Source organism: Chelmon rostratus, chromosome 5 (assembly GCF_017976325.1).
Source record: "Chelmon rostratus isolate fCheRos1 chromosome 5, fCheRos1.pri, whole genome shotgun sequence".
Lineage (NCBI taxonomy): Eukaryota > Metazoa > Chordata > Actinopteri > Chaetodontiformes > Chaetodontidae > Chelmon > Chelmon rostratus.
In genome coordinates this window covers 20,850,868-20,878,422 of record NC_055662.1, presented here as the reverse complement: position 1 = coordinate 20,878,422, position 27,555 = coordinate 20,850,868, and the positions used below count along the sequence as shown (strand labels likewise).

The 27,555-nt window shown below is 40.4% G+C and overlaps 3 protein-coding genes across 7 annotated transcripts in view; all 3 read right to left on the bottom strand.

The window, feature by feature from the left end:
- The window catches only part of smtnb (smoothelin b), a 49,779-nt gene extending 38,621 nt beyond the window's left edge, over positions 1 to 11,158 (bottom strand). The window contains exon 1 of the mRNA XM_041936800.1: positions 10,799 to 11,158. Within this exon, the coding sequence (XP_041792734.1) occupies positions 10,799 to 10,849 (51 nt within the window). The 5' untranslated portion in view covers positions 10,850 to 11,158. The remainder of the gene's footprint in view (positions 1 to 10,798) is intronic.
- A 1,362-nt stretch (positions 11,159 to 12,520) lies between these two features.
- trafd1 (TRAF-type zinc finger domain containing 1) lies at positions 12,521 to 19,197 on the bottom strand. Of its 5 annotated transcripts, none has more exons than XM_041937010.1 (13): positions 19,126 to 19,197; positions 18,629 to 18,728; positions 18,235 to 18,284; positions 18,013 to 18,148; positions 17,472 to 17,525; positions 16,932 to 17,370; positions 16,165 to 16,470; positions 16,020 to 16,084; positions 14,703 to 14,963; positions 14,245 to 14,383; positions 13,712 to 13,913; positions 13,502 to 13,559; positions 12,521 to 13,172 (listed from the first exon to the last, which is right to left on the bottom strand). In XM_041937010.1, exons 3-13 carry the CDS (start codon positions 18,267 to 18,269, stop codon positions 13,134 to 13,136), a joined length of 1,734 nt encoding a protein of 577 aa, XP_041792944.1. In that variant the 5' UTR covers positions 18,270 to 18,284; positions 18,629 to 18,728; positions 19,126 to 19,197; the 3' UTR covers positions 12,521 to 13,133. The 5 variants fall into 5 exon arrangements, with proteins under 5 accessions (XP_041792944.1, XP_041792945.1, XP_041792942.1 ...); XM_041937011.1 differs by lacking the exon at positions 19,126 to 19,197 and adding an exon at positions 18,361 to 18,422 and having other exon boundaries at positions 18,629 to 19,063; XM_041937008.1 differs by lacking the exon at positions 18,629 to 18,728 and having other exon boundaries at positions 19,108 to 19,134.
- A 381-nt stretch (positions 19,198 to 19,578) lies between these two features.
- Positions 19,579 to 27,181, bottom strand: mob1a (MOB kinase activator 1A). The gene is made up of 6 exons (XM_041937404.1): positions 27,002 to 27,181; positions 26,052 to 26,218; positions 25,465 to 25,558; positions 23,732 to 23,865; positions 22,515 to 22,678; positions 19,579 to 21,672 (listed from the first exon to the last, which is right to left on the bottom strand). The coding sequence occupies exons 1-6, from the start codon at positions 27,013 to 27,015 to the stop codon at positions 21,595 to 21,597; spliced, it is 651 nt and encodes a 216-aa protein (XP_041793338.1). The 5' UTR covers positions 27,016 to 27,181; the 3' UTR covers positions 19,579 to 21,594.
- Between the last annotated feature and the right edge of the window lie 374 nt (positions 27,182 to 27,555).

Here is a 27,555-nt window from a genome sequence, read left to right as displayed (position 1 = left end):
CGCTTTGAGTCACTTCCTGCCGAGCAGCAGCTTTCTATGGAGTCAAAACCTCAAACCTATCCAAAGACGTCCGACTGAAGAGGCTCAATCAATCAAGCCAATTAGAAAGCGTTCATGGTTTAGCGGTAATCCCGACCAGCTGGTGACACACTCCTGAGGACGGAAACACCCTCTGAACTCATCGGCTACGCAGAGACGCACAGTTAAACGTGATTTTTTTTCCAAGTTTGTGAGGTTGGTTTAATTTCTTGCGCTACATATGGCAACAGCCTCAGAAGTGGTCAAATATGGCAAGAAGTCAAGGTTCTTCAGGTAGCTCAAATATATCAAGCTACTATTTAGTGGGTCCGGCGTCCACAGCTGAGCTAAACGCACATGCAGTAACGACTACCTGTGGGCGCAGCGTTGAAACGGGATTAAGTTAAACCTGTGGAAGTGAAAAGACTCAGCTAAATCACTGTGCAAATGGAAAGCAAATGTTGTACAAGATCCAATTTGTCTTAAAATTTTTCTCTCTATTCTCTACTGCTGTCATTACACTATTTATTCATGACAACTGAAACATGAATTTCTCTGTACACTGGGCTAAATACAAGTTCTGAAAAAGGTATAAGTTTGGAGCAGATACTAATACCCACATGGATTTGCAACAGAAGTATTGCAAAATTTTAAATACCCAGCCCTACATATATATCTGTCTCTCCAGTTGTGTTGTGCGCTGTGGTTTACAAAGGTCAGGTCAGACATCACAGACCCACCGAGCCCTGTCTGGGAGCACAACGACCCCTCAGGCCGAGTCCCGACCTTTTGACTCCCAGCGGGTGTGCGTGTGCTTGGCTGTTTTTGCGCTTAACACTCCATGCTTTGTGAAGCATGACGTGTCTAGTAAATTCTCCGACACAAAAGGAGTATGTATATTTTCTGCAAGAAATGCTTGTGCCTGCGCCTGCAAGCCCACGTGCATGGGTATGAGTGAGAGGCAGGGGGTACTGTGTGTTTGTGCATGAAATGAGAGCTACAGTAATAATTTCCAGAGCAGCCTGAGGTTAGAGTGCAGCCAGGCAGCAGATCGGATCAGTGCTTTAAACTCACTTGTGTCAAGCCCACAAGTGAGTTTGCCCTTATAAGGACACGCGGGACACTCCTGGTAGCAGAGCTGAAGTGGATTACCAGCTGCCACCGAGAAAGCTGGACTACAGACATTGAGACAGACACAAATAAACAACCGTGAAAGGCTGAAAGGGTGAGAAAGTTCAAAACTGTTTTTTTTTTCATCCTTGACACTCCTTATTGCTTTGCTTTAAGGCAAAACTCCAGTCTGAATCAGGTGGAAGCCCATAAATCATTTCTCAACGCCTCAGGAAAACAATGCATGTGCACAGTAGGCCGGCATACACACACCACACCCACTGAAAAACGCGAATATAATCAGGTACGTGAGAGCCCTGCAAGGCATGGGAACTTCTGGTTTCTCAGATGACGGGTGTTTCAGTCACCTCTAGGTGCAATAATTAACAAAGAAACAAAGCAGATTCAAGGTTAAAACTCTTCATTGTCTAGTGTCGCAAAAAGAGAACCTGTGAAATATACAAGCCAGGGAGAAAGAAAGATTACCGCACATGTGGCAACATGCTCAATTTGTGTGCTGCTACACGTGTGGGAAGGCTTAACCTTTATTATAACTGGATGGTAGGACAGAGGCCCAGAGCAGACCTGGGAAAACAGTGTCCCCTTTACACTTGAGGTAGCAGGCATAAAGAGTGGATGCATGGAGGAATGCATGTGGGTCAGAGGGGGGTACAGGCATCAAGAATGTTCTATATAGGACTGTAATGATGCACCGAAGACAGATCTGAACTCACACGCGTTGTTACTGACTCGTGTTACAGAGTCTTACATTAGTGCAGTGGACTCCGCATGCTGACGGATTAATCTGCCCACACCTGATTGTGCACACGTAAAAACATTCACCTTTCAGCTCCGTGCAGGACTTCAAAGCAGTTTCCAATCTTGCAGCCGTGTTGCATATCTGACCACTTTAACATAAAAATCAGCGCAAAGGAACAGATTTCTCTTTGGTTTGATCCACCGCCTCCGTGAGACGGTTTGGCCCATTTCGCCACCTGGCTCCACACAGTTTGTCCACACTGAATGTTGTCTCTCTCCAGAGCTGCAGGTCAGGTCACAGTGAGGGATCCAGGTCAGTAACAGCCCGGTCTGGACAACTGTGCCCCACATTTGGGAGCTGGCCTAATCAAAAGGGTTTCATTTCAGCCAACGTAGGCAAAAAGCAGCCTCATTATTCTGCTACAGACTGCAAAAACCTTATGCAGACCAAGTTTTAACATTACTTAAGCATCCATTCACTTTGCCAATAGCTTTAGTATGTGGCCATTTTGCTCTGTGATATGTTGTATCAAATGTTGGGTTTGTTTGGCAGGTTTTTATTTTATTGACTCAATTTTGCACTGAAATGAAGGGAATCAATGCAGAATTGATGCAGCAGAACAACAGTTATTGTCTTTTTGCTCCACACATTTAAAAAGGTCAAAAATGGCACCTCCATTATTCGCAATGCAACTTGACCACAAACTGTTCAGAAAGGGATTCAGGTGTATAACAGTAGTTTAGTAGCAGCTAATGTACTTCTAGTCTTCAGAGCCAACCAGTCTCTCAGATGTGTGCCGTTCTATCTGGAGCCACAACAGGCTTTAAACAGCTTTTTTCACATATGCAGCAGCAAACCCAAAAACCTCTGCACATAGTCAAAGAATTACAACCACTAAATGAAATGAGGGAAATATTTCACAAATAAAGCAGCCTATAGAATTTTCCCTTTCCAATTACACTGTATAATTCATGCGTTCAGAAGCTGTGATCACAACTTGCCATTATATTGAATCTTCACTGCCACTGTATTAATTTTCAAGGTTGAACTTGCTCCAAAATCACACCAATTATTCTGCTCACTATTTCTTTGTTTAAAGGTGATACTCAGTCACAGGAAACCAACAGAGGAAGAGAGCTGTCCACAGTTTGTTAGTGCAGTCTATTGGTATTTAATACAGTATGACAGATTTGAGCAGGAAGGAGCCTTCATAAATAAAGAGATAAGAACGACTGCATTGGATCCTGCACTTCAGCTGGTTTAGTCCTGTGATAAGACCCAGGTCACAGCCGGAGCCACAGCATCATGAATCTTCTCCAAATATGGGACATCATAAAGCCCTGCGTGACCGACTGTTTTGGTTTAATGAGGGAAGAGCCAGGAGCTGAGAGGGATGTCCCACAGGAGGAAACAGAAGGGAGGTGCAGCACTTTGGGAGGCTGCAGAGCACAAACAGTTTGTTCGAATAGATCCATGAGAGCCAGCCGTGCTGACTCCAGAAATCCACAGTAACTATAACAACGGGAGAGAGAGTCGCACACTGACGGACAGACAAAGCCAAATGAAGTTTGACAGATCAGCTGTTATATCTTAAAAAATGCCACAACATTAACAACAGTTGGCTGGAAAGCAAAACATCAACATCCGCTGGACAATTTCTGGTGGATCTCAGGAAATGGCTCTTTCCTGGGGGAGTCAATATAGAAAACTCCAAAACCACAGTGTTTCTACATTCCTCTCCGACTACATCTCTTTTCTTTCTCTATTTCATCTGTTGTATTTCCCATTTTAAAGTACCATCTTTTCCCCAAGCTGGTGAAATGTGATATATTTAACCTTTTTTTTCTCCTGCTTTAATTCAGTATGCGACTTGGCAGAGAGACCAAAACATCTCTGATCGTGCAGAGTGCTGCGTGCTGTTTCCTGTGTGCTATTTTTCTCTATAAACAGAGCCACACCTTAGTATTCCAATGTAAAGCCAAAGACTGCTGAAACTGTACCAAAGCCCTGCAGTGGTACCATTCAACTCATAATCTGTGTTTGGGTGCAGCAAATGTGTGCTGAACATCAAAAGGCATCTTAAAAGCATTGAACAGCCTCCTCATTTCATCTAAAGTGGACTAAACTCAGGATTACCAAGATTTGAACAAATTTCACATACATAACCTTCAGTTTGATCATGAAATCCTCTTTAATTTGATGAGATCTTGTGAAAAAATGACATTAAAGATTAGGAATGGACACCACTGAAACAGTAGCCAAAAAGCAGATTGGACACATCTGGTGAGTGTTTTGTCAGAGTGTGAAACACCTGGAAAACAGTCTAAACAGGAGCTTAGAGTGTTTGTCCCCCTCTGAGCGCCTAACACATTAAAGCTCAAACTGGGATTTCGCTAACCAGAGACGCCTGGTGGTAGTGAAGGAGACAGAGCATAAAAAACACACCTTGGATCTGTTATCCAGACCTTTTCCATTTGGCGGAATGATGATCCAGACAGACGGAGACCTTCTCTGCTGGATCATTTACCACTCAGACGCAAAGACCAGAGCAGCTCTGACAGCAGAGTCTGGCTCATATCTGATGCTTACAAAAGCTGGTTGACACCCCCATTTATCAAGGAAGAATATACTGTATGAATAAATTGAGTCTATAGTGCACAGATCATGTGACTGAGGTCGGTTTTCTGCAGCAATAGAAGCTGGTGTCACCGGTTAGTCAACTCTTTGGTCTGTAACCACAGGTTGGTTCTGTTGTCTATTCCCTCTGCCGTGCTCAATATCACACCACTGAGTGCATTTTGACTGCATTTGTGGTGGTTTTGACCACTTCTATGGGGCGATGTTTTCCGAGGTGGGTCCCGTTTTGTTTCTATCATGCACATACTGCTCGGCAGTAGGAGGTGGTAAAATGCCAAGCAATGTAGAAATGCACCAACAAAGTCAGCGAAGAAGGCTAGCAAACACGGATGTAAGCATTGCATGATTTATGATCAAATCATCATGATCGTGACTGGCCAATAGGGGGAGCTACCTTTGTAAGTGGTCACAATATCTGACTGCCTATGATGGATTTCCATGAAACTGCAGGGAATTAAGCACATTTGTTCAGTTGCGTACATCACAAAAAAAAATGAGATGATATATTTTTGATGTTTTCAATGTATTAGCTAACTGCAGAATTCATAGACACGGAGTGTAAGCAGTAATATGTATAGTTGACATTGTGAAACACTTGCTCATGCACAGTCAGTTCACTTACTTTAAGAATGTAATCACATTACCTCACTGGCATAAGGTTCATCAACCCCTTTCAGGTTTGTTTGTTATACTGAGTGTTAAACTGTCACATTATTCTTTTATGACATTTAAAATGACAAAACAGCACCTGGTGTGTTGTTTGTTAATGAAATACTGCTGCTCAAACTCAAATGCCAGCTTATGCTTCCAAAGGATCCAACATTTCAAAATGACAAAACAATACCAAGTATCCTCTTCAGTCAGGAAATATGACACGCTGAACTCAATTTCAACTCTTAACGAGGAGTAAATGTTTGCTGAAAGGCATCGGAAAAGTGTGCTCCATTTACTTTGAATTATTGTTCCAGAGCAGCAAACTTCAAACTTAAAGGCCACGGACCAAAAATAGACTTTGGTGGAGTTTCTAAGCACATCATCTCAAAGTCCACCGCTTTTCTTTTCTCATCCTTTCAGAGCCAAAAATGATGGGCTATTTATAGCATCCAGTAACAAAAGTTTCCTGTTTTATCAAACAAACAAGAGGCTTCTTATCTCTCTGCTCCCTGGCCGTGTATTTGGATATTCACCATCAGAGGCTGAAGTCTGCAGGCTGTAACTGAACCGTTTGTGTCGCTGTGACGGACTCAGGTCTGTCACTGCAACAGCATAGATAACTCAGTTTCTACAGCGTCAGTTGAGAAGGAAAAACTGCCCTGACTGATGAACTGTTCACAACCAGTTTCTTCATTACCTCCCCGCTGACAGCTTTGAAACCTCACCATACAGGAAATACTTTTTGGAAATGTGAGGGGAGTAAATGTCTGTGAGAATGATGACAGGCTCAGCAGAGAAAAATCAGGTGTGCACCGTGAACGCTGTGTTTGTAGTTTAGAGCCTGTCCGAGGGTTGAGACACACTTAGAAAAACAACCCGTAAACAACCACAGAGGTCAAAGGCAGTTATGTTCACCAACTGCCAGCATAAACACAGAAGCAGCAGGTGTTATCAATGGTCAGGAGCATAAAACACTGAAGACTCTTCACGTGAGTGCCTGTATGCAGGAAGGAGTGGGGGAGCTGTTTTCTATGGAAGAACTGTTGCGTGCAACAGCTTGTATCCGAGACACTCTGCAGCCTCTTTGAAGAAAGGAAAACACTTTTCTAAGATGGTTGATGAAGCTCAGGTCAAATCTTGCAGTATCATGTTCCTGCAATTTAGGGCTTTCTGTTGAAAGTTTACTTCAGGGCTGCAAGCAACGACAATTTTGATCCGCAATTAATCTGCCATTTATTTTCTCGATTAACTGATTGATGGTTTTGTCTACAAAATGTCAGAAAATGCTGAAATTTGGCTGTTGGAAATTCCCACAGACTGAAGTAACGTTTTTTTGACCAACTGTCCCAAAAATATTACGCTTATCATGTCAACATAGAAAAATGTTGAAAAATGAATATTATTCCATTATCATAACAGTTGCCAGTTCATTTTTTGTTGATCAATCAGCTGTTGCAGCTGTTTTACTTCTACTATACTATGTATTCTAACAAAATACAATCAAAGTTAAGAAAGAAGACAATTTGTTCAGCAAATATGGCCCCTGATGACATTTGCCTCAAGTGTTAGACAGTATTAAAGAAGTCACACTGCACATATGTCTTAAAATGTCCCAGACGGTTACATAATGTAGCATAATTTTTCCGATTTATTCGTTCCTGATGATGAGGCTGACATTTGGACCACGTCTCCGGGGGGTGAGGAGAACCTGGGACCGTACTGAGAGCCTACAAAACAAACCCATTCTTCCTCTTCGACTGTAACCGTTGAGACCTTGTCAACGCACAAAGGGTCCAGAGAGCCATAAAACGAAGGCCCAGGGGTCCCATATATCACAGAGGAGGGACCACAGAGTGAAACTGCCCTATTTTAAACATGTGTGAATGCTTCTTGCTCACCAGGGAGAGAGGACGGTCACAGGGCTGGCAAGACTAGTTACAAATCATTATGTGAGACTTCCAGCATGTGAAATCAGCCCAGCAGGCGCCACAGGCGGAAAAGTCTCCAAGCGGTCATGTCAATGCGAAAAATGAAAAGACAGACTTGTGCATTAGCAGACCGCAAACTGTAAAAGACAATAAGGCATCAGATTGCATGCATGTATTGACTCATTTGTGAGATTTTTCCTGCGAACCCCAGATGATGCAGCGCAGCAGGGAGGGGTCTCAGAGATAATTAGAAAGGAGATTATGGTGTGGCTGACAGACGCTTAGCAAAACTTATTCTGAGCCAAGTAGGCAGGTGTGCCACAACAACAGCCACCTGTAGATCAGGCTGGTCCTGCAGGTTTGACACATGCACACAGGAAACTATTAGCCCACAGCAGGTTCAGGGCAGAACAACTGATAATCATCACCCTCAGAACTGGCAGTCAGCTGATAAAATCTATTTTTAAGTGACAGTGGTTGGAGTGGTTTGGGCGCTTTTCTCAGCAGCTTTTGTCCACTTAAGCACCAGACAGATGACCCGCAACAAATATCCTCTCCCGAAGAAACTGGGAGACCAACTGATTATTTTTGTGGATATTTAAATAATAGTGGTGGCGGAGAGAAAGGAAAAATGCTTTTCCTGGTTGCCATGGAGGGGATTAAATGAGCAATATAAAAGGCGACCCTGGCTCTGAATAGAAGTGTAGAGATGGGATTAGTGGCGTTAGAGAGGCCGCCATATGACCTTCTGACTGTTTAGTTCATTAAGTACAACACAGGCCTGGAGTTTGCATTCGTTACCCGACTGTTGTTTAATAGAAGAGGCTTTACTGGCAGTTTAATTAAGCCTGAGCATCTCTGAATGCCAATCATCTTTTACTAGTGTCCTGAAAAACAATTGTTCATTCACAAACTCCTCTGAGTATAAGCACCACAGAACGGGGTGTTAGATTTCACAAAAACTAAACACAAAAAGGCCCCGTTTGTGTCTCTGCGGAGCAGAATTTCAATTCCACCACAAGCCCATAGTTTAATCACAGTTTGTTTCCTTTCAAACCAGAAGTCCACTGTGGAAAACCCTGACACCCGAGTCACCGCAAGCATCATCAGTGAAAATGTGGGATCTTGGCGACCTTAAAGCTGGTGGTCACATGTGAGGGAGGGAAGCTGTGGGGAAGGACGCTCAGCACTAAGAAGAGGAGGCATTTAGAAATCTACCTCAGTAATGTGTTGCGCGTCAGCGTCGCAGGAATTCCAGCGTCTGCATGCGACGCGTTTTGTTCTGCTGCTGCAGCTCTCTGGACAATGACGGCAGCTCAGCAGCGAGCTCTCGCAGGACGCGGCCCGCACAGGAAGAGTCAGGCAATAATAACAATGAGCTGAGGTCTACTGTCGTGAAATTATTGGCAAAACATCACTGAAATAAAACATTATGGAGATAAAAAGCCAGGGACTCAAACACACCAGTACAGCTGGATCTCTACTTGATTAAATATAAAACTACAACAAACACGGCATTAAAAAAACTAAAGAAGTCCAGCAGAAAGCTCTCCACTGCCAAAACTTTCCTCCTTTACTTTCATTTTAACTCTTTAACATCTTTGTTCCTCCATAAATAACCTCATAAATCCACCGATCAAAGCAACCGATACTCTAGCCACCGATAAATCATTATGCTGACAGAAAAATATTACTTCCTCAATATCATCCTGCTCTCCCACTATCATAATGTCACTTGTGATAAAGGTTTGGCCTTTAAGTTATTTATGAGATGAAAGCGCTCGGCCAGACGATTCCAGACTTTGGGGAAATGGTGGACTTGCTGTCTTTGTGCAGTTTAAATAGTCTCGGGCAGGTCAACAAAACATCACATTTATACCCTGACTGGTTCCAGAGTAAACAGCCTTTAATGGTCGGGTTAACTGATCTTTAAGAACAGAAATCTAAATGTTTCTTTCTGAGAGGGCCTCTTCTTGGGAAAGCAGCTGGTGAGGATAAGTTCAAATCAGCTTCTGTAGTTCAGTCTGGCTGACTGACAACCGTATGTCAGCCCTTCTTTAAAGACACAAACCTCTTCTTCATTATATATCCGCTTTAGTTATGATTACAGGATGAAAGACCTTAGTCAGGCGAGAACCGCCCAGATGTTTCATGTACAGCTGTTGCATGTGTGTAAGTGTGATTCAGGCGAACCCAGAGCAACTATGTCTGAACTAGTACAGGCTGACTCACGCCTCCTTGTAAATGTGTCCGTGTGCTACAGGTGTCATGTTGTGCGCCAGACATGCTTCACCTTCCTCCGTCTCAAGAAATAATTAGGACATGACTAATGTCGCTGTGACAGGTCGTCCTTTTTGGACACAAGTTCACTTCATCAACACTGATTTTCTGCTCACGCTTGTGACATAATGTCTACTTTAATGTCAATATCAATGTGAATCACCTGCAAGTGAGATGCAGATGATTGCTCTATTTTGCAATAGAGACAAGTCTAATGTGCTACATCGCGGGCAATCGGCTCTTCTCTTTATAGATTTAAGTTTGGGCAACAAGTATAAGAACAGTTTTCTTCATGGTTCAATCTGTTAATTATTTGATTGATTGACTGATTGATTTATCGTCTACTGTATAAAGTGTCTGAAAATAGTAAAAAAATAAAAAAAAGTGGTACCTTCAAATAGTTTTTTTTCCTTGAGCACCAGTCCAGAACTCAGATATTTTAAATTTACAATGAAATAAAATAGAGAAAACAACAAATCCTCACATTTGAGAGGCTGAAATGAGCAGATGTCAAATTAACTAAGCGGTTAGTCGATTTTATTAAAATTACTGGCAATTTAAGAAATCGATTCATCGACTTTTAAAATTTGTTTAAAACACAAAAACACAACAAGTGTCTGTCTGTCCAGCTGTTCAACAGCCGCAATGATAAGACACTGATCAACATCCCAGCTGCAACTAACAATTATTATAATTATCCTTTTACCTGCCAGTAATTTTCTCAATTAATCAATTGTTTATTCTATGAAATGTCAAAAAAAAAGGCTGTTAAAATTCCGCAGACCCAAACTGATCTCCTCAAATGCCACATTGCCTGATCAACAGTCAAAAACCCCAAAATATGAAACAGTCATATTAAAAAAAAAATGACTGAAACAAATAATAAGTGATCAGAATAGTTGCTGGTGATTGACTAATGTTTCCAGCTCGATACTGAGGATGTACCAGAGTCTGTAAGGGAACACAGCGCAACAAGAAGCACTGTTTGTAACGATTAATCAAACTGTCCTGTATGAATAACTAAAGAAGAGACAGTAAAGTCATTCTGATGAGTTGAAAAAAGGATGTTATACTAAGTGACAGTATTATGGTTAAAACTGTTATTAGCTTTATGTTGCCCTGCAGTGTGTAGTAACAATAACAAATCAAACCATATAAAAAATGTATTCACATTAACTTTTCTAATAAGACCTTATGCCCATAAAAGGGAATTACCACGTCTGATACAGCTTCATGTGCAGGTGCAGTAATATGCAAATTTTCAGAGTTACATGCATCTACAAGCTGCACAGTGTTACATGAACATAAAATGCCCAGTTTTTTTCTAGGCAGGTAGCAGTGACACCACAGTGGTCCACCTTCATTAGCAGCGTGGGACTTCACTTCAGAGCATCTCCATTCATCTACTCACCAGGGCTCGCAGGGAGGACTCATCCAGCGCCGAGTAACTCTCCACGGACATTTCAACCTGTCTGCTGCGGCTCAGGTGAGACGAGGCGGTCTGGGCGGTGAGTCTTGTTGTGATCTGGTTCCCCCGGTCAACGTGTGGTCTACCACCTGCACGGCTTGCAGCAGTGTCGGTGCCTTTTCTTTCTTCTTCTTTCTTTTTTTAAAGCGCAGTCTGTCTCAATCTTCAGTTAAAGTCAGAAACTTTCTCTGAGTCAGCGAAGGTGAACCGGTGTCCCGCTCATGCAGAGCATATTTCGGTCCTCTTCAGTCGGCTCTTGAGTTGCCCTAGAAGCAGAAAACAGGCCCACACTCTCTCAGAATGGGCCGTTGGTAGCTTTTTGAACAGAGGATTCCCACTGAAAGGTGTAAGCCCGCCCCTCCGTCCCGGCGCCTCCCGGCGCTCATTCAAAGCGCGCCGCTCTGCGGGAAGACGCAAAACAGCGTCCCTGTATGGGAGGTGATTAGTGCCACTGTCAGCTACTGAAGGCCTGCACTGTGTGTGTGGAAACTCAGATATTGGTATTATCTCAAATTTTTATGAAATCAGACCCCGTTTTTAATACTATTGCCTGCATTTTTCCAGCACGTCATTCATATATTTATATTCTGTAGTTACCTCTCCAGTAGCTTTCATTGTTGGTGGCATCTGCCACTCAGACACCAAAGAGAAATTTAAAATTTTTCATATTAACAACTGCTTATACACTCCACACAACTGACTACATAACAGTCTCTAATTATAACTACGACAGATCACTGAGTTCTTTCTTTCTCAGTATAAGGAAATAAAAAACCTGGAAAACAAATCAGTCTGATTTTATCTCCCAGTATGAAGGCCTGATTGTTGTCCTGAAAGTATCAATTCAAATGTAAATAAATAAGTGTGAACATACTGGAGTCTGAAATACAGAAAAGGTACAAAGGCACAAAGGACAACATCCTCAACATCCTCAATGGCAGCTACAGCTCTGTCTGCAGTATATCACAGAAAACAATTCCCATTTGTCCCATTTCCTGTTTTAAGGTGCTTCAAAGGCATGATCTTGTGGCCTACTTCCGATGACTACCACTTTAAAATGGAGCAAGTTCCTCGCTCGGCCAGAACTTATTTAGAGGCAAAAAAGTCTAGTATTTTTTCACAGACTGCCATCGACGAGACCTTTTAAAACAACAGATCAGTGGATCTTTTAGCCTTATGCAGGGTTTCGGTACCATGACTGGTGAGCTAGATGTATAAAGAGCTATGAAACAACACTGACAGAATACAAACTGAAACCATGAATGTTCCTATTAAACATTTAATAGCGACACAAGACAAAGAGCATCAAGACAGTTGTTCTCAAACAGGAATAATCAGCCATGTGTTGTGAGTGCCTTCAGTCTATGTGACCGGTTGAGTTTGTTGATCAGATGTTGATCAGGAAAACGCTCTCTCAACTGTCTGTAGCACAAGCTTGTCTATTTTATTATGTATTTCTAAAGTGGACCCTATGTTACACACAAAATACATCTTATCGATCTTAAAACCCTATTCAGACGAGCAGTACTACTTAAAAGGACTGGACAGGAGAAACTGCTGCAAAAGCCAACTCATCGTAACACAACAAACATATATAGTTCTATAGTTACGATAAAAAAACCCCCTAAATATTACTGTAGAGTATTAAAGACAAATGTTCAACTGTATAAAAAGACAAATGTTCAATAATCCTTTTTTTTTTTCTTGGTCAAAGATGCATAAATTTATCAAATCAGTTCCTCAAGCCCTTTTTAAACAAAATACTCTATCAAAGTGCTTTAGGTTTCACAAGGATGCAGAAAGAAAGAATCCTGAAGGAACATACAGGGGTGAAAACAAAACGTCCTTGGCTGAAGTAACAAGGTAAAGATTAAGTGAGACGAATGCACACCGACAAAGTCATGTGTCTGCGTTTGATGTTCTCAGTGTTCTTAATGAGTCCTGACATGCCTTGTACAGTAAAAAAAAAAAAAAAAAAAAAAAAAACTTCAAATCAAATTCAGCACAAATAAGATCCATTTTATAATTTAACTGTTAAGGCTTATTGTTACACATACAAACATCTGAAACAAACAAAACAAAACAGAATATGCATGATAAACCAAATTACTTGCTGAGACTTTAATTGTAAAATACATCAAAATATAAACTGCAAGGTACTGATACTCACACAGGCACTTATCATAGGTATATGTTTCATCTTCAAAAGTGTGCAAAAAGATAAATGAAAAGCAGAGTAGGAGATTTGGTTTTTATATTTCTCCAGATGTTCCTGCTCTCACTCTTCCTGCTGCTCTTCATTCTGCTTCTTGGGCAACTGCAAATGGAAAAAAATACAATTGAAAATCCTTTAAAAGACACAGAAGTGTGTAAGTGAAGTGGCCGTAAATGGAAAATCAACCACGTAAGTGACCTTGTCTAGGTCGAGGTAAACCGTTTACAGTGGCCGCAGTAGTCACACCAAGAAAAATCACAGTAAGTCTCTATATTTTCCTACTTACATAGCTTGAATGCAAAGAGGTTGGTAATGTGCTTCCACTCGGACCACATACTAACAAAACATTAACCCTACAGAAAACGTATTCATTGCACAACAAACAACAGAATGTGTTTATTCTTTTTAAAAGAAAGAAAACTGACGTGTACCTTTGTCATTGGATTCCTTATGTTGCCTCTCCCTTCTTTATTTTCTGGTGGATGAAGTCTGGTGGACAAATCAGAATATTAATAAAAAACTATAAATAAAAAGAACAAACCATTATTTGAAGAAGAAATTCTAAATGGTCCGAGCAGAGCTGAAGTCATTCAAATGAGATTCAAAGCGGAGTTTTCATATGATCTGATCTTTGCTTTTACCCCTTTAAAGATGCAGAACCAGACTTCTCAGTGTCACAGAAAGCTGACTGAGCCCCTTCTGCTTCCCTGCCATGCTGCACTCTGTCTTTTACAGAAACATCATAGTTGGACGTCTTCCTTTGACTTGGCAGTCCAATGTAGCCTCTGTGCCATTCCCTTGGTGGTGTGTCTCTGTCATATCCGAAGTCCTCCAAGAAGTCAGCTACATGTGGAACAGGACACACAAATATGTGTAAATTAACACACAAATACACACAGTGACCACAGAAAACCCTGTACACATCGACAAAACATTAACAATATAACACAATGAAATAAAATAGCCAGACAAACTAGTTTTGTACATAGGTTTGATTTTATGCCACAGATTGTGGTGGTGTTGAATTGGATGCTAAAATACTTTTAATATTTTGTCCACCCCCAACAGTATATATAATAAACAAAGTATGTTTGTAAGGCAAATTGTATAATCTGATTTTCTGCAATTTTTTTTTCAATTTTTTAAAACATTTAAAATAGATTCTATATATTACTTTGATGCTTTATCCTCCTTTGAATAACTGGAGATATCTGGCCAAAGGTGTCTCCAGCAGGGCTCAGTGGTTTCTTGACAGATGCTTTTGTGAGATTGTTCAGTGGATGGGTAGTCTGAGGACGCATGTCGCATTTGTCCTAGGGATAAAATCACAAACAAAAACAAATATCACATATTGATCAACACAGCGGTAATAGTGTTAGCCAAAAAGCTCATTTTCAACGACTGCCTCTTGACCAGATTAAATTAGCTATTGTGCTAAATTCATAAACATGTATTGAGAAATTATCTTTACAAGATGGTTGTTCAGGTCATAATGTGTAAATCTCTACAGAAAATATATTTGAATAACATTTATTTACAAATAGCTCTTCCACAATTTTAAGGAATCCTACAAAATAATTCACGATATGTCACCACTTTTAGACCCGCTATCCAACTCGATGAGCGACATACCTGATGGTGAAAGACGACAGCCTCTTCCAGTGCAACGCCACAGAATTCACATGGAATGACCACGTCGCCCTCTAGTGGGCTGGCTGGAGGACTGTAGGAGGCCGGGGAGACTGACCGCGGGAAAGTGGGAATGTTTGATGCGAGTGTGTCAGGCAGGCTATGCATCAGCCCTGAAGCATTCCTGCTCACCCTGTCCTCTCTAGGAGGAGACGCTGGCTGCTTGCTGAAAGACGCAAAGGCGGAGGCAGGGCTGCACCCCGTCTGAAACAAGAAAAGAAAGACATACTATGTTAAACCTGCTTCAATCAAGCCATCATGAGGACCACATGACCTTAACCGTGAGTCAACTGACACAAAGATAAAGAAGACATTTGAATGTCATGTATAGCAGGGAGGCTGCCTGTCCACGGGGTTCAGAGGGAAAACAAAACATACATTAGAAAATAAGGTCACAACAGCTTCCGCCAACAGTACAGTAACTTAAACTGAAAGAGGGTCTGGAATCAGGTTTAAATATTTCTAAATATCAGCAAGTCCTGAATTCAGCAGGCAGAGAACAGGGTCTGGTTGTGTTTGTCACTTCTGTCATGCAGACATGATGCACTGACCTGCAATTACAAACCGTCTGCCCTCCTTTTCTGCAGTGTTGTGTTGTAGAGTGTAAAGCGGCAACATTTTATGTCCAGAAGTAGCATTAGGCTCTTTAGTCCAAAAAACAAAGGTGTCTATTGGTTACCTGGCTAAAGAAATTAAGTACAACCCTGCATCCTAAAAAGTTAGGCAGTGTAAAATGGAATTAAAAACAGTATACAATCATTTACAAATGAACTATGTTTACCAATAAAATGTTTTACGAATTGTTCCAAAGCCCATGTAGTAGTATCCTCTATATATCATGTGTGATCACATTCTGTTTTATTTAGTCCCAACTTTTCTGGAATCAGTTGTGAATGATTGACAGAAAATATCATAGAAACAACAAGGTGACAATGAAAATCAGCAAGAAAATATATAATAATAATTAATTGAGGATTATCACTGAATGCAAAGATTGTACAAGTCCATAAATGTTACACAGTCTTTTTTGGCCACTTCTCAATTTATTCTGAATGTAGTGCATTTGTCTAAATCAGGATCCTGTAAGCACAGTGACCCTGTTTTGTCAAGGGCTGATTGGTTTGCAGGCTTGAGGTTTACATGTTTAGAGCCCACCATGTCTCAGTCACCTAGTTAGCACAAAAATCTAGCATAATGAGTCAATCTCCTGAACAAGTGTGCACCAAAAAGAATAAAATCATTAACTAACTAATCACTAACCTGATGCAAAATGAGGTCCTCTTCGGGAAACAGCTCTTCGCAAAACTCACAAGGCAGCATGGTATCTATGAAAATACTTAAAATCATTACAAATTGACAACCCAACAACTTGAAATATTTTAACCACTGCTATTTTGCCATTTACCTGTTTGATCGTGGTCCTGGACTGCACTTGTGCCTGTAGTGAAGTTTGGGTGGTTGTTGTTGGGCGGAGAGAGTGGAGAATGTGCAGAGGTGTTAGACGTCTTCCCGATCTTGTGGTCCCAGATACCACTCCACAGGTTGCCCTCCACACCTCCTGCCACTGATTCTCCATCACTCTGCAGACTGAGAGCCAACATGTAGTCCAGACCTGATGAATCCTCATCCAGTGTGAGCTCACTATGTGGCCACGCACTACTGCTGCTGCTGCTGCTGCTGCTGCTAGTCAGAAAATCACCCTGCCCCAGAACTACAACAAAAAAATAATAATTATACAGTTATTTGAGAAAACAATTATAGCTGCAAGCAGAGCAATATATTTCCAGTCTATTAGTAGAATAATGGGAGAAAAGGGTGCTAGGATTTGTTTTAGTTTATTTTTGCCCACATTGGTGATAAAAAGTTCCTTATTGTTGATGAATTTTAATCCACACAATCAAGGTTAGCTGCATGTGCAATGTGGATTTCTTTGACTGTCTGTTAAGGTCCACCTTAGCTTTATGTTAAGCAATAAAATGTCTTCAAACCGATATGAATATATTTTCCAGGGTAACATACTACATGTCCTCTACCTACAAAACCAATTTCTACAAAGCCAATTCTTACATAAGAAGTACTTAGTACTTTTTTGTCCAACACATAATTAAGCCTGGTGGACACTTTTTCCCCTCGCAGGAAATCTAACAATCAGTAGGTCAGTCATAAACTCACAGTGGCTAAATGTTGTATTTCTCGGGGCAGTATTCTTCAAGTCTCCTGAGCCTTGAGGTCCCCTTGAAGTGTTATAAACTCTGGGATCAAATGGCTGCGGAAAGGCTTGTTGTTCTGCTGCACTGATGTTGTTATTTTTTGGCCCTCTCTCTTGGGCTCGTAGAAGATTTCGGATGGAGTGGGCTTCAAACCATGGTCCTGGAGACTGTGGGTCTACTGGACTGCGACTTGTCCGGCTGTTGTTCCTCTCTTGGGGCGGAGTAAGGCTCCCACATAAGACTGGATGCACAGCTTGTTCCCTCAGCATTACATTGCACTTGCAGTGCAAGCAGGGCTCAGTGCGTGTACCGCAATAATCCTCATGTTCTTTGGACTGACTGTAAACAATCTCCAGTTCACAGTATTGGCAGGCGACCAGCCGCTGAGAACATTCAGAGCTCTGAAAGAGACAGCATTCATGAAGAAACACAATTTGAGGATTAAATAAAGATGGTAATATCAGAGTTATAAATAGGGAAGAAAAAGGTTCCTCAGAAATACCTGGTGAACATCAATATGATTCTTCTCAATCTTCAAACCACACCTGCATGTAATCTGAAATGAAAGTGAAAATGCTTTTAAAGTTAAAATCATTCAGTTTCAGTATGATATTGCTTCGTTGTTAGCCATTTCAGTTGGGTTGAAGATTTGAGCTCACTGGTGAGTGCAGAATGTAGTCAATCGTACGTGACTTTTCATTGACGCAGTGGCTGCATTAGCCAGCTCAAGTTACACACATTAGTAACTGATATTGGTAATACATGTACTTTATGTGAAAACATATGGTAAATAAATATAAGGCAGACTCAAAAATTTCCTCAACATGCAAGAGTTCCCTCCTCCGCTTCTAGTGTGTTTGTTTTTGATCCATTATCCTGGTTCCTGGGTTTGGGGCAGAATAGCTTGAATTCAGAAATTCTTTGCCAAGTTATGAAATAACACACATTTTCCCACTTTGTGGCATTAAGTCTGCCCTTAAAAGCTGCACACATCTGTTGGGGGAATTATGTTAAAGTCTCCAGTATTGCTGATCAGATTTTACCTGTGTATGCTCCTGCTGTTTGTGCTCATTCAGATCTAACCGGGGCACTGGCTCCTGGCACACATCACATAGTGCGATATTTCTTCTACAGTGGATCTCATGGGTAGTAAAATTGGCCTCTGGAATGTCATGTTTGCTAAATAGGTAAAGAAAATTATGAAAACCAGTTTTCACCACCATGCTGTATTGAGTGATCATTTAATGTGTCTTATGCATACCTACCAATTGCCACAGAACTGTGTATTTTCATCTGCCATGGTTTCAGCCCAAGTCTGTGAACAAAGTGTAACGTTAGTTATTAGTGACACAAACAGCTTGGCAGACACGTCAGGAGAAAACGACCCTTACCCTAGCTCTGTCTTGGTGATTTTTCCTAATGTTTATAACACGCAAACATGCTTTACTTGCAGCTACAGAGAGGGATTTAAAATTTATTAGTTCAACAAGTGGTACTGGAGTTTCGTTGGCGTCTAGTAACTGAACTGACTATAAAATCTCTTTAATGAGCTAATTTAAAAATAGTCCCATTATTAGCGAAGGCTAAAGTAAAGAGTGCACGGAGCTACCACTGTCGTTAGCAAAATAAACTGGTTGACAGCTCTTTTGGTTTGCTCACCCAGTGTTTCCAGGCAGGTAGCTAACGTTAGCTTACAACAGTGGCCTGGATTAGCAAGGAGAATCCCCGTCAACCTCAATCAGCAAGCATCTTGAACCACCTCGAAAAAGTTGGACAATGTTAGCCGTGGTGGGTTAGCTAGCTACGCAGTTTATCATAAAATACACTGCTAGCAGCCACCACGTAATTTGCGTCAATTCAGCTAACTAACTTCAGATGCTCTCTGCAAAGAAGCTACAAAGCTAACGTAACTTCGGCTTTTGGGCTCTTGCTACCCGGTCCACCCAAAACGAGGACAGCCGCTGTGGTGTTACCGTTTATCAATTAACTGCCCGCTGAAGACTGTATAACCAAAAAAAAGCCCAAAGACGACGGCTAACTACTTGATGGTTGCCTGTAAAAAATCAGTTCGTTATTTCCTCCCTGTACTGTCAATTGACAGTTACCCCCGAGTAAAGCCTCTCAGGCTGTCTACGTACGTGCATATCCATACTCACATCCTTTAACCACCGACAGAACCTAAAGAATATATAATACCGCACCTAGTCTAAATGCACTAAACAAAATGGTGATCTGTATTTGTAAATTAGATGTGCACATATTATAGTGGTTAATGGTTATCGCTCACTGTAAACCAATCGTCAGGGAAAAATAACACCCAAAGTTCCAAGCTCGAGTTTGATTGGTTGAGTAAAAACCGTGCGCTAGTAAAGACATCTCGGGTGATACAATTGTTTTTATTGTCTTTTAACTTCCTGTCTGCACCGGAAGTAAGAATGAGTCCATTTTGGCCAATGTTACACTCACATCATTTTAAACACATGTAAATAATTTCCAAGGTTTGCATTCATCAGCACCTATGTTTATTCAAAGTGTAATACAAATTCAAATTCAGAAAATGTATATATTTAAAAATCCTCCAAAACAACAACAACACAGCAACAACACAGTATTGTCCTTTCAGTGTTTATTGAGTTTTTGATCTACCAATACTGCCATGTCTGACATTTTCATTTTTGTAAGGCACAGTTTTGTTCAGATAAAACACTGATCTTATTTACAGCAAATTTTCGGATGCAGTACATACATCCTCACACCGCCGCCCAGTCAAAATGACCACCCAATGATTGGACAGTTATTGTAAATATATAAAACTTTCAATTCATTTCAAAGCCCTTGTTTCTTAATTGAAAAGGTAAAGTCAACAATTTATTTTACAATGTAATATGAAATGTAACTCCATGCCAATGTTTAAAAATAAAATTGTGAGAAAAAGCAATACATTTCAAAAATATGTGATGAGACTGAAAGAAACAACTAGCGATATATTCAAATAAAATCTTTAAAATAATTCTGTCTTGCAAAATATATTGATATGCCTACAGGTGATTTAGTTAATGGTTGCTGGTTTGGTTTTTCCCTCCAGACAACTTGTGGGCCAAAAAGTGGATAAATCACAGTTAAAGTGAATTAAACATGTTTTTTCAGACTGTTGAAAGGTTTTCAACTTCATTAAAAAGCGGTACATTACAAAATGAACACTCTACTGCACCCACTCACGTTGGTTCACGGTGATGCATCAAGTTCTCTAACAGCTCTTAAATGGTTACATAATTGTCTGATATGAATTTAGGTCCAACATGACGACGATTATGGACCAATTCCCTTGTTCAAAGTTCGCAAAATGAAACATTCATCAGGAATAGTAGCTGCATTAGTTTGTAAAAGGATGGCAGTACAAACAGCCCTGCTGTTGTCGCCAGTGTAAAGCACGAAATGACCATGAAACATGCACCAAGACTTGCAAAGACATCATGGAAAATTACACAGTATATCTCAGGTCACTCAGACTTATTATGCACAGGTGCAATAGTTATTACTCTATTTTCTGATCCAGTGGGGGGTTAATATTTGGTAAAAAAGGGGGGGGGGAAGTACCAGCATTGAATAAATCAAATATGCAGGGCTCAACAATTCATTTGCACCACAGAAATTAACTAAAATGACAGTAAAACTAAAAATTCACATTAGACTATTTTTTGCTGTTAACAGGATGATTTCTACTATACAACTCCTTTATGGAATCATGATTATAAAAGCTTTAAGTGGCTATGAAAAATAACTATTGAGCAGATTAGAAGCATCAGTGGAAGCACTCGCAATTTACTATTTTAATAAGGAAAACAGCCAAAAAATGTGCAAAACACAATATTGCACAACCAAATTTAAATAGCTATAATGCAGTTGATGGTGGTGTTTTTTGTTGGGGCAAGAACAAAGGCATGTCATAATTGTTCACCACTGCATATCTTCACATGTGACTGTGTCAGCATGAGGATATCAACAGGAAGCATACGTGGGATATCAGATACAACCAGTTTGTGAGAGCTGTATTCTACATACTGGTGCCTTTTTGTGTCTGTCTTCATGTGAGAGTGAAAATACCGTCCACAAACTCTCCACTGTACACTAATGACAGACATTTTAAAAAAGCTAAGATTTGGATATTTGGTCAGTCAATGTAATTACAAAAGCTAAAAGTTAACAAAAAGAAACCTGCCTATTAATAGCTAACAAGCGTTTAGACCAACAAAGTACTATTCACCAACTTCTGAAGGGAAAAAAGCTGGTTTTCACTTTAACCTCGAAATGTCCTTGGTCCAATACAAAATTCAGTAGGTTGCTCTTACAGAGACATTAACCACAGTCCTGTGAAAAATATTCTTCCTACACTACCCTATTTTATATGATCTAGAGTGGCAAAATGGGAAAAAAGGCTCAAAGACAGCATAAAAGACAACAGAAGGAATAAAAAGGAAAAGTACAGTACACACATTCATGAAATGAAAGGAGAAAGGCACAGATTTTAAGAGTTGAGACTAGAAGTCATAGAGGTAGCAGAGGTCACAAAGAAGGACAAAGGAGAAAAAGAAACTGTTAAAAAAGGGAGCTGTGTGGTGAAAGGTCTATCTGTCCTTGGATCCAAGCTTCTCAATCAAGTCCTGCAGGGGAGCAAGCTCTCGCCTGTCGATGAGGTTGAACTCCTACAAGAACAAAACATTTAATGTCAGATTGCTTATTTGGGTTTGTGTGTTGGTGGGTTGTGGCCCTGTATATAAATAGGACTAAGGTTGCAGTAGCATTGACATGTTTAAAGGCCCAGTGTAAGGCTTCACTCAGTGTAATGAACCATTTTTCACACCACACACATGTTAAATTCTCTTCAGCCACTTTCAGACTTGTAATCTAGAAAATTGCTGGGTTCAACTGTTAGTTCAAGCATTGGCTTTTGAGCTTTCGTGCATAGGTCCATTATGTAAAACAGCCATATTGACTGTGCTGAAACATGTCAGGACTGTTGCAGATACAGCCTTAATGCTTGCATAATAATTGGCATCTGGCATAGACGCACCGCAGGGTGTTATCTACAAAGTATGACACAAGAAAGATTTTTTACTGCCACATCCCTTTAAGACGTTTTGTTTTGTTTTGTTTTTCTTAGCACAGAGAGAGAACAGACTCTCTTCAGTGTCACGTCTGCTGTTTCGCAACTGATCAATGAGGTCATCAAGGAGCAGCATTTAAGCTTCACTCCTAGTCCTAGTTGAATTAGTTTACACACTATATGCACATCATACATAAAGTTGTCATTATTTTGTTGATGCTTTCACCATCATGACTGCTTTTATTCACATTTGAGCCATAAATAAAACGCAACAGAAATTTTACTTGTTCCTCAGCAGGCAGACAGCCAGAGCAATGTGTGTGAAAAAATGACTCAGTACTCCTTTTCAAGCATACAGTATACAGATTACAGGACAAGTCTGACTGGGGCTTTAAAAACACAGCAGGGATTAAACCCTAAATTGTACCAGGATAATCTCACCTGAACAAAGAAAATGAAGTGCTTGAAGGAGGTGTTGAGGTGGGCCTCCTCCTGCAGCTGCATCACAGAGTCAAAATGCTGGTGGTAGATGTGAGCGTAAACCCTGAACAGGCGCTTCAAGATGGTTTTGGCCACAGACATGAAGTTCTTCGGAAAGGGAACTCCTGTGTGACAGAGAATGGTGGAAAATGCTGATGTTAAGAGAACAGCATGTGGTGTTTCAACCACGACTTATCCTTTCAGCGTACACCAGAGTGAGACTAGAGTTTGTTAAGACGCTGTACTTTTAGTTTAGTTGCCTAATCAAAATTTGAGTACGAGTCTGGGCAGAGGCAGAAAGATCTGTTGACTCACACAGAGCTACAAATCAAAATAACAGTGATACATTTCTGTTGTGTGACAATGAGATTTAAACTTGCAGGTTTAATTTATGTCACATGAAATGGACAGTGTAGGAACTGTAGTCCTTTGATACACTGTCCTCCAGTTTTAAGGGACCAAATGAATTTCAATAAGTTCACATAAACTTGATTCAAAGTCATAACTTTCTTCATTCTGTAACAAATAATTTGCAGTCAATCTCTGTCTGAAATCTACCACCCATAGACTGCAGTTGTCTTCACTTCTTGTTTGTATTAAGGGGGCTTTTTTGCTTCAGTCTGCTCTTCAGCATGTGAGACACATGAGGAGTTGGACTGGAGTCAGGTGACTGACTTGGACAGTCAATTACATTACACCACATTTGCCCTTGGTTGCCCTGTCTGTATGCTTAGAATCATTTTCCTGCTGCAAATAAAATTAGAGGAATATGTATGTATGTGTAAAAGGGCTATGAGTGCTTCACTGTTCAGATGTGAACCCTTTCAAATATCTGAAATGAGCTCATCACATTATCATCATTTTATTCCAAATTCAATATGCAGAAGACTGACTGCTCGGTAAGAGCTAAGGAGGTAAAGGTCAAAGAAAATAGAACATCAACTTTGCCTGTGGAAAGACAATGTCAAAATTCAATTTAATGAAGATGCATGCAGCTGCTTCGTCTGCTGGAGAACAATGTGACTACAGCATATTTGGTGTTGTTTTCTTCTGTCCTAGAGGTGCATGTCTGTCTACTGATAGAAAGGTCATTATGAAAATCACCTCAGAAAACTTCTACTAAAAGTTTATTTTCCAAACTGCTAGAAAAGGAAAATTCGGTATTGATCAAAACTAACCAATCTTGGAAGGAAAAAGTGTCTCATCATCCAGTTGATCCTGCACCCAGGTCATCAGGTAGTCAATGTACTTGGGCGCGGAGCATTTGATAGGCTTCTTAATATTGGTGCCATCAGCCCAGTGATACTCATATCTGTAGAGAAAGAACAAAATCAGTTGCCACCTTTCATATTATTGACTTGATTCATTCATTACCGCAGACTAACACATAAGACATGAACATGAAGACTCCACAAATAGCATGCACTCATTGTGCCTTTCTGTCAGGACATGAAAACATCATCTGGCAGTATGCAAGTTAAAAAAAGAGCAGGAGGGGGAAACGCAAAAGCATCTACAGTAATTCTCTTGATGGCGGCTATGTCAACAGGAAGTGAACCCTGGTCTCTTCCTCCTGATTACAGAAAGAACGCAGACAGTCTTGGCAGGAGAGAGGATAGAGGAAGTTTCAAATCTAGATTCTAACTAAAGAGCTTCTACAGGGACCACATGCAAATTTTAATTCCTGTTTCCCTCATGTGACATTCAGATGACGTATTTCAATTTCGTGAACTGACTCAACCATTCAAAATCTGAATGCATAGTTGGGTTCTTTAAGACACATGACACATCACTTCCCAATTCTGGACAAAACAATGTTTTATTTGCTAAACTATATTATGAAAGACATTTTCATTTCGATGTGGTGTCACAAAGGAACGTTTTTCAAACCTTGTTAAATTACGCTGAGTTCACGAGGCCTTGATTCAGTTGTTACTGTACATTTTGGTTCAGTTGGAATAAATTCCATAAACTCATTACTCTTGTTTAATAAGAAATAAAGTTTCAACCAGGCATGCATTGCAGCTAAAGTTCCCGAGGTAAAACATTTTTATCATGGCTAGAACACTAAACAGATAAGGATTCTCTTATAGGCCATAAACACAGTATCATGCAAACTCTAATTATTGCTAAATCCTGATTCTCTTCTGTTGTAAGTAATGATCAGACTGCGTTTAGCAGAGTGGTAATGTGGCTTTCATAACAAATGTTTTATTAAATAATATTACTGTAGGTGTGTTATGAAGCCCTTTATCTCTGTGATGGAGAGCCTCAAAACTGTCATCACAGAATCTGCTGGTCATGTTTTGTAATGTTCTTGAAAGCACTTTAAGGCTTTGTGTGACACATCTTGCATCACAGCAAACTCATGTGAAGTTCCTTGTTTCCTAAAAATGAAAATTCAGGTCATTTTTGAGCTGTTAACTGCACTGCAATAGGACAGGTTTTAGATAAGACTATATGTTACATCTTAAATTGCATATGTATGATTGGGGCCACTGTCTTGCTAAAATAAATGGTGGAAGAAGTACTCAAATCCTTTACTGAAGAAAAAGTAGAAATACCATAGACTATAAATATTCCATTACAACTACAGAGGCACTTACAGAAGCATCACTAAAAAGTATGAAAAGTAAGTGGAAATACTTGAGTATGTTAAAATTGTATTTAATTATAGTACTTGAGTAAATGTATTTGATTACATTCAGCCACATATACAGTGAGAATCTACCATGTACATTTTGAAAGCTCTCCTATGTCTTCATCCCACCCAGATACGAAACAGAGAACTCAAGACACTAATTTGTGCCCCCTGTAATCAGGCAGTACAGCAGCAGAGCAGATCACAGAAAATGCCAATCACTTTGACCTACCAACTGCATGCATAGAAAAGGACACAGCTGGCTTTTACCTTGGTCCAGCAGACATCACAGAGCAGCTGGTCTCAGTGCAGAACTCGGTGATGGTGCCGTACAGCATGTTGATCTGGTTGAAGAAATCCACCGCTGAAAGAAAGGGTTGATTTTAGTTCCTGTTCTCTAAGAATGTTCAGGCTCGCAACAATATTAAACTAATTATTCTCACTTTTTTTTTCTCTCTCTCTCTCCCTATATATATATATATATATATATATATATATACACACACACACACACACACACACACACACATATATAAGCATATATACACACATATATAAGCATGCGCACACTGTGTGTGTGTGTGTGTATATATAGAGTATATACTTTATCTGGTCTTTGGTCTGGTATAAAAGGCAGACAGCGTGTAACCTGCATTTTTAGAAATTATCATTACATCATCTACAGACATAAACAATCTTAATTCTATGACCAATAATTTACAAACTTGGTTCTGTGTGTTTGTTTGGCCATGCTACATCTCTGTACAAGGATCATTTATTTTTTTGAAAATTGAAATGCTTGTTTGTGCAATGAGTGTTGGTTTCTATTAACAGGTGTATCATATTCATCCACTCACTGTTGACAGCAATCCACTCATTGAGATCCTCTCCCTCAGGCAGCATGACAGCCTGCCTCAAGTTTCCACTGCCCAGCGTCGCCTCTGCGTGTTTCAGCAGCTCATACTGGTGGGAGCCCTCTGGGATGTTCTTCTTCGGCTTGAAGGTCTTGGATGAGCGACTGCCACTGCAAATAAATAAACGTGGAACTAAGCAACTCTTTGTATGCTAGCAGGACAGTGACATTTTTAAAAGACTTGTGGGAGTAGATGCTCCTCTTGGGCCTTCACATGTGAGGGTTCTTCCTGTCTGGCTTGTGCAATCAGCAGCTGCAGGAAGGCATTATGGTGAACATCTATTAACCTGATGCTGAAACCATACTCGTGATGTGCGATCGCTGCCACATTTGTCAAGCCAACCTTGTTTTTAGTGTGACAGATGCGTGACTGCACAATGTGTGTCATGTAAATAAAGTTATGGTAATTACCTACTTAGTGCTCCAGACAGGAAATGTGACAGTATCAGTGTCACTGTAAACAACGGAACAGTTAATTACTTTGCTCGACGTTTAGCTACGAGGTTAAGCAAAGGTGTGGATGATGACTAACATGTCTAGTCTTATCTAAATAAATTAAAACGTGATTATATTAAATAAGATGGCTAACCAACCGTAAGCTAGCGTTAATCGGGCTAGCCAAGTTAGAACTTAACTAGTTTTAACAAAGTTGTAGTGAGCGAGTGCAGGGAACCTATAAATAAACACAGCTCACACACAACCTTGAATAGGAAAATGTGGGTCAAGTTTTACCTAAACTTATTATGATTACAATACAGTTAACGGACTTGTTTTCTATAACGGTGCTTTATTTTATCGCCAGTTACTTCCCTTGGTGCAACTTCGAAGAAGCATAGCTCACGATAACCGCAAGCTGCGGCTATAACTTAGCAAGCGACTGCTAACTTTACTTACAACAGGAAGCTCATCTTGGCGAAGCAGTCGTCGGAGAGCCTCGGTTACAACTCCTAACACTGGTTTAGTAAACACAATTTTGTTTTACAACTAGATACTAGGACCCACTTGTCGGCTATCTTGCTAACGGCAACGTAGGCTAACGTGAACTGCACCCACGGTGTCTCTTCCTCTATCGGTTCTCGGTAGAAGCCCGACTGGCAGACTGTCGCCCCCTCCCGGCTGTATGTAGTTACTACCACTATCCACATAAACTCAGAACAAAATTCATGACTTAGTAATACACTTTAGAATTTAGCTTAGTGGCACAACACATTTTAATATTGAAACTGCACTTTTATCATGCTCAAATTTTGTTTACAATAATAATTGTTAAAACGTATTTCTTAAAAGAACAAGAATGTTTTGATGTAAGTGCATCTGAGCCTAAATGTAGGCCTGACAAACATTGAGCCTGGGGTTGTGTATAGTCTGGTGTCTGCACTGTGCATTCAGCTGTAGGGTACAGTACATACACAATGAGGGCTCGAGGCCCAACAGCAAATTATTGCCTT